General features: G+C 37.8%; 2 protein-coding genes across 2 annotated transcripts; both read left to right on the top strand.

Annotated features, from left to right (window-relative positions):
• The first annotated feature begins 462 nt into the window (after positions 1–462).
• Positions 463–2,616, top strand: LOC308398789 (leukotriene B4 receptor 1-like). Its single transcript, XM_080885591.1, has one exon. The coding sequence runs from the start codon at positions 1,220–1,222 to the stop codon at positions 2,234–2,236; it is 1,017 nt and encodes a 338-aa protein (XP_080741717.1). The 5' UTR covers positions 463–1,219; the 3' UTR covers positions 2,237–2,616.
• Positions 2,617–3,962: 1,346 nt separating this feature from the next.
• On the top strand, positions 3,963–5,503 carry LOC308398790 (leukotriene B4 receptor 1). Its single transcript, XM_080885592.1, has one exon. The coding sequence runs from the start codon at positions 3,984–3,986 to the stop codon at positions 5,073–5,075; it is 1,092 nt and encodes a 363-aa protein (XP_080741718.1). The 5' UTR covers positions 3,963–3,983; the 3' UTR covers positions 5,076–5,503.
• Positions 5,504–7,457: the final 1,954 nt, after the last annotated feature.

The raw sequence follows: 7,457 nt of genomic DNA on the forward strand, positions 1-7,457 counted from the left end.
TTCACTATGACTGTCAAAAAAAACTTTTCAGTTGTGTAATGGCCTGACTTTAAACCCTGTTTCCGTTTACAGTGAACCTGTTACGAGAAATGATTTGACCTCACACGTGTGATTAGTTTCAGTTCATGAGTTTAACATTTCTGCCAAACTAACTACAGTTTGATACAAATTTATTTATCAAATTTGCTCAGTTTTTGTCATTACAAATTTAGCAATAAGTGACATCTTCGGGTATATTTTTCTAATTATGTATCTACAGGTTTTAATTATTGCCTTCGGAAGACATACATACACAAAGAGAGATGTGTAACATTTCCATAGTTTAAAGGCAGTTTAAAGACAGTTTATGAGGGCACAGCATTGGGGATCAAGTAATCTAGTTAATCTAATATATCCCACCCACTAACAGATGCTATGATGAAGCTATAATCAGTTGTCATACTCTTATCCCAGATTGCTGTATGGTTCACTTTATGTGTATTCATCACTCGTCCTCATTTCTTAGAAGGCTGACAAATCTTTTCTGATTTACTAAAGTTAAAGTTGATGGTCTCACCTCATTTTTTACACATTAGGCCACTCTTTTTCTAATAATCGTCTATCACATGGCAGACTTGTAATGCTTGTGTAAAAGTGTAATAGATATATAATCATCTAAAAGAGGATAAGAATTTCATTTATTCACATCTGCTTTGACATCCATATTTTAGCTATAGCCAATGATTGAACAAAAATCTAAAAAGCAAACAAACTGCAACAATCAGTGTTGATTTTCTGTGAAACTCACTTTGAAATTACACTTAAAGTGTGTCAGATAAAAATGATGTTCACACATCCAGCATTAACTTAAAAGAAGTGCCATAACAAAATGATAAATCTGCCGCCTATGTTAAGGTGGAACTGACACTTTTCTAAAAGTAAACTTAAAACTAAAAAACCACGGGGTAAGAAAACAGAACTGGTTTTTGTTGTTGTAGATGACTGTGTGATAAGATTCTTAAGTACTCAATAATATCCCTTTCCTGTAAGGTGTCCCTCCTGTTAGGGAGAGAATTATGGAAATTATGACAAGTACAACATGTTGTCACATATCCCTTAAAGGGTTGTGCAAACATTTTAGTTTCTGTTCAATTTAACTATAAGAGGAAATGAATCCTGCTTTTACAGCACTTATTTTGCTCTTGATGCCGAAATCACTTCGAGCACATCAAATTGCAGCATGAACCATTCAGTTGAGTTGTCTCTTTCAGAGGAGTTTGATGGCAGCACAGCAGTGGCGTGTGTGATCCTCGGTTTGTCCTTCCTGGTTGGAGCTCCTGGGAACGTGCTGGTGATCTGGACCATCCTGAGACACGTCAAGCAGCGCTCCCATACTGTGGTGATCATTCTGCACTTGGCTGTTGCAGACCTGCTGGTTCTCATCACCCTGCCTCTATGGATCTACTCTCTAGTTCACACTTGGGTGTTTGGAGCAGTATTGTGCAAGACCTTAGTGTACACTGTGACTGTGTGCATGTTCAGCAGCATCTTCTTGATCACTGTTATGAGCGTGGAGCGCTTTCTTGCCATCTGTCATCCATTTCTGATGATGCGCTGGAAGACAAAAAGCAATATAAAAATATATCTTGTACTTTTGTGGCTGCTTGCTTTCCTTCTAGGAGTGCCTGCCTTAACACAGAATCTGGAAAACACTGATGGAAATGTGCAATGTTTCACCAGGGAATTAAACTCTGACACCAACACAATTATCATCCTTTGCCTAGAAACCTTGTTGGTCTTTATAGTTCCTTTCATTGTTCTAAGTATCTGCTACTGTCTAGTAGCTGCACAGATCAAGAAGATGAGTTTCAATTCAAAAGAGAAATCCATGGTTCTCATCCATTCTGTAGTGATTGCTTTCACAGTGTGCTGGTTGCCTTACCACGTTATCAACATTATTGATCTCATTTGTATCTTAAGCTGGCCAGACACTGACGACGACTGTGTATCAAAGCCTATCATCTTCATAGTTGGTGCCCTGGTTTTCATCAGTAGTTCGGTAAATCCTGTGTTATATGCCTTCTTTGCAAAGAACTTACAAGGGAGTCTGGAAGAGTCCCGACTAGTGAGGCTATTTAAGGAAATAGCCACTAACACAAACAAAGTGAGGGAGCTGGCAGTGCAACAGCAGACAGACCAGAGGGCAGCAAGTACACAAGAAGAGCTGCTATCTGACTGTGTGTGTCAAAGACTGTGATGATGGTAAAATGTGACACTTGTCAATTAACATTAATCACGAAGGATTAAATGAAAATGTACTCATATTATTGCCATGTGTTGTACTCCTCCATTGTTTTTTATGTATATATTTTTTTAAATTCATGTAATGCAGTCAAAATACATAACTTTGAACTTGTGTTTTGAGAAATGTCTGTGATAAGTATTTTTTTTATTCTTAAACATTTGATATTGTCCATTATTGTGTAAGGTGTTCTGTTTGTTATCCTACCTGAAAAAATAAAAAGTGCTACTGAAAACTGCTCCAAATGTCATTTTAACTGCTGTGACTGCTGTATCGTTCTATCAAACTTAAATGTAATGCACAATTTCTTCACTATTTCTGCCAAATAACTTCAAAACTATCTAGCTAACTTTCAAAACTAACATTTTAACTACTGATTTTATCTATTGTTCTGATTTTATCTGTTTTGATTTTATATACTGTTTTGTTTGTTTGTTTGTTTGTTTGTTTGTTTGTTTGTTTGTTTGTTTGTTTGTTTGTTTGTTTGTTTGTTTGTTTGTTTGTTTGTTTGTTAATTAGTTAGTTAGTTAGTTTGCTTGTTTTAATCAATTTTAAATCATGCTTTTTATTTGTTTTTGTTTCTAATGTCTCTGTAAAGCACTTTGAATCACCTTGTTGTTGAATTGTGCTATACAAATAAACTTGCCTTGCCTTGCCTTGCCAAATACTGAAACAAAGCCATTAATTCCTGTCAACCATATGTATCGTCTTTTGAAAAAGTGTAGTGTCTGAACATGTTTGTAAGTAAATTATATTTCCACGTGTGCCATCATCCTTCATCATATTTTCCTAGCAAGCTGATGAATATTTCTTGGTTCACTGAAATGAAAGCTAAGGAATATCTCTGTTGTTTAAATATTACGTAATACCTTTTCCAGTGATGCTGCATGCCATGTAAAGACCTGCAAATGAAACAATAAACAAAAATACACAGCATAGAATCCATTTTAATTTTACTTTTACAATTCCTTAGTGACAAAGATAGAATGTTTTTGGAAATTATTCATAATCTGCTAGTTTTTGTATGTGCTATTGTTTCTCTAAGTCGAAGACAGTGGTTCTCAAACTGTGGGTAAGACAGCTAGGTTTAAAAAAATGAAGTGAAAGTAACATAAAAAAAACAAAAGTCAGGGAAAATACACAGCAGAAGAGCTTTTTGTTGCTTTGTGTGACTTTTAATCGAGTCATTTTCTATTTTAATCTTGTTTTCATCGTTGAGGTTTTAACAAAAAAAAAGTAAGGTGTGGAGTGTGAACTTTTTTCGGTTTCTGAATGTGAACTTTTGTTTTGGCCTATGATGTAGCAACAAAGCAGAACAAAAATCTAAGAACCACGGGGGTGGTGAAACAGAAACGTTTATCAAAGTTTCAAAAGCTAAAGTAATTTTTGTGTGCAGAGTTGTTCCCTTGATACAGCAAAGTCAATCATTTATTAATTATTCATCCATTTACAAATTAATATCATATCAGTTTGTTTAAAAGTATTTGATAAACACATTTCTACATTTTTTTTTTTTTTAAAACTAAACTGCAACCTGAAGTTATGGACTTCTGGCACATGCATGAGTCATCTCTGCTTAAAAAGCCCTGTTAGGAAACTCTTTTCCTGAGCTTTCCACACAGCTTTAAAGGGGAAGTGATGACTTAGAGTAATCTGTTTTTCTTTTCATGCAGACACCACAGTCAGCACATCGACTTGCACCATGAACAACACATACCAGCTGTCTTCTCAAGAGGAAATGGCCCCTTCAGAGTTTGATGGTGGGACAGTGGTGTCGTGTGTGATCCTTGGTTTGTCCTTCCTGGCTGGAGCTCCTGGGAACCTGCTGGTGATCTGGACCATCCTGAGACATGTTGAAAAGCGCTCTCACACAGTGGTGATTATTCTACACCTGGCTGTTGCGGACCTGCTTGTCCTCATCACCCTGCCTCTGTGGATCTACTCTCTGGCCCACTCCTGGATATTTGGGGTGGTATCTTGCAAAGCCATGGTGTTCATGATCAACACGTGTATGTACAGCAGCGTTTTCCTCATCACCCTCATGAGCGTGGAGCGTTTTGTGGCTGTGCGATATCCCTTTGCTTCAGCTCACTGGAAGAGGAAACAAGCTCTAAATAAAGTACTGCTGGTTCTGTGGATTGCAGCACTCTTGTTCAGCATACCTGTCATCCCAACTCAGATTGTTGACAAAGATTCTGGTAAGGATAGCTGCCTGTACCGTGAATATACTTCGGTGACCCAGGAACTGGTGTGTGTCTTGTTAGAGACACTGGTTGGCTACATAATACCCTTCTCCATCCTTGTGGTCTGCTATGGCTGCCTCTGCAGCCGGATTACTCGGATGACTCTCAAATCCAAACGCAAGTCCACCATCCTGATCGCCAATGTCGTGGTTGCATTTGGCATTTGCTGGACACCTCATCACATAGGAAATATCCTCTCGCTGATCATCCTGGGAACTGAAAACTCCTACAAGGATGTAGCAGAACATTTGGAAAACGTGAGGACCACTATGGTTTTTGTCACTGGAGCCATGGCCTTTATCAGCAGCACAGTTAACCCCATCCTCTACATGTTTGCAGCTCGCTCCTTCAGGAGCTCCCTCCGTGACACGGGCATCCAGAAGCTCTTCCGCCACATCTCGAGCACCTCCCCAGGTGAGGGCAACAGGGAGGTGTCCTATGTGTCCAAGAGACCCAGCAATCAGACCAGCACCTCTCATGTGCTATCTGAGTCAAAAGATCAAATAGGTGTGTTGATGACAATGTGTGAAAACAATCCATCTGGGCAGTGAAATTGAACAATGTCTGTTTGGTCTGTGTAGATACTCCTGTGTACTCAGTATTCTTTTTCTGAATAAAATAAATGTTGAAACACTGATGTTTATTTGTATGAAATTGCAACAAAAAATAACAAGTATATCTGTGCTACACTTGCCTAACTTAATAAATTACCAATTTTGCATGTTTGTATTGTGAATATATTTATAGAAATGCTATACGTTTTGTACTAAATGTCCATAATGACATGGGCCAAATAACCAATAAAAAATTCCTTATGTAAATAATGTCTCAGTTTTGTAAAATACAGTTTGTTTCAATTACTTTGTTGATTCCATCAAAGAGAAAATTAATAAATAAGTTCAAACCGCCTGTAAGTGTGGGATTATGATTAGACAAAGCACAGTGGTTGTTATTTCCTGTTATTGCATCTTTCATTTATTTATTTATATGACCACAAGGAGAACTTCATCAGAGATTTGTCTGGCTGCTTTAATATAAGGATTTGAACATTTGTAACCTTTTTGCCTCATTCTGTAACATTTCTGATAAACTTTTAATCTGATAATATTTTATAAAGGTGTTCTTTTTTCAGCCATGGCAGATTAAAATTGACCTAATAGTCTACTTCAGACAATAGTCATGCTTTCAACTTCCTCTCGATGAGTAGATTGCCAAATGAAGACTAGCATGTTTCCTTTGCTAAGCAGCAAAAAAGCGGAATTGTGCCCTGATGTTTGTCACATTTGCACATGTTGGGAGTGACAGAGTTCAACGTCCAGTTATTCACAGACATTTTTAAAGGCGCACATATTAACAAATTAGTCGTGTTAGTTGTAGTATTTTACGTTTATCTGTCCCCACAGCTACACAGCAATAGTTTTGATTAATTTATCGGCCAGAAGATGGCAGTGGTTGCTCTGTACATTTGTACTTAAGGGGTGGCTGTTGTTCAAGAAGTAGGGCAGGTCACCTGCTAATCAGAAGGTTGGTGGTTTGAGCCCCGTCTGCTCCTGTTTGCATGCCAAACATCATTGGGCAAGATACTAACCCCAAGTTGCTCTCCAGATGGATGCTTTCTGATACATCCATACGTGTGTGAATGTTAGATATAGAGGACTTACATAGGCAAAAGCAAAGGAATGAGGTGCTTGTATGATTGGGTGAATGAGGCAAGTTGTATAAAAGCACGTTGAGTGCTCAGTTACAGTGTTCATGATATGAATCTGTTGTGGGAACAGGAACCAAGCTTTTCCATTCTTTCTCCACTTTAGAAATACACATCTACAGAGTTTATTCATGATTTAGCCCCCACAAGTCTTAATCTCAGCCATATACAGTGAATTCTGTGAATTAAGTCACTTAGCTTGTAAAACATCATATTTTGGCAAAGTCATTGAACAAACGCACCACAAAAACCTTCAATTATAGATGTGATTTCATTGTTTTAAGCCACACAGCTGGAAGAACTGCCATTCCAGTCTAATAATTTTCCTGTCTGTTTAAATATGAGATGAACAAGATCTGATGTGAGAGCATTCACATTTCACTTAATTGTTTGGGCATGAGTAAGTCAGAATTATTTTGAATATGACAGCGGAAAATTACAACGCTCAAAGGGTGTGACAAAACTGAGCTCACACTGGTAAGCATAGTTGACTTGCTTGACATTTTCTCACAGAATGAGGAAGCAACTTGTATATCATCATCAACAGTGTGGTATGTGCCTGCTGTTCCCATTGCCTTTCATAAGGCATATTACTGCATGCTTACCACATTTAAGTTAGGTTTTAAGTCTCTGCTATATAATAATATTGTGTAGTGTGAAGGTTTTTCCAAGAAAACCTGGCTTATACTAATAAAGCCGCATGAACAAGCAGGGTTTTTTTTGCTATTCTTTTAAGTCATACTTACCTTACAGGACAAGACTTGCCACCTGGTACATCAGAGCCGCCAATCTCTTCCAAAAAATGTACACAGAAGTGTCAAAGGTTTTAGCGCTGGCTTTCTGGAAGCTCATCCACTTTACAGCCTATGATAAAAGTTATGCCAAAGCACATTATTTAGGAGGATATTTGGAGTGTGAATGTGACATGTTGTCTTTCCCAACTTTTTCACCAGTTACACCTCCTGAAAGGAGTTAGCTTGTGACTTTACTCTCCGGGTCAGTCTACATGCATAAGCATGCCCTCAGTATGATGTAATGAGGATAAATGTTCTTTGCTGTTGTGTTGAAATATCATTATATGTCTCAGATTTCAGCGTTTTCCAGAGTGTCCCTTAAGTAATCGGACTGGTTTGGCTGGAAATAGTGATTCAACATGAGAAAGGAGACACAAGGAATTACTCTTGAGATAGGGGAGATTTATTTTGAGTGAATGGACATGAAAAGGCAA

The sequence above is a fragment of the Rhamphochromis sp. 'chilingali' genome (genome assembly GCF_963969265.1).
Source record: "Rhamphochromis sp. 'chilingali' genome assembly, chromosome: 6".
Taxonomy (NCBI): domain Eukaryota; kingdom Metazoa; phylum Chordata; class Actinopteri; order Cichliformes; family Cichlidae; genus Rhamphochromis; species Rhamphochromis sp. 'chilingali'.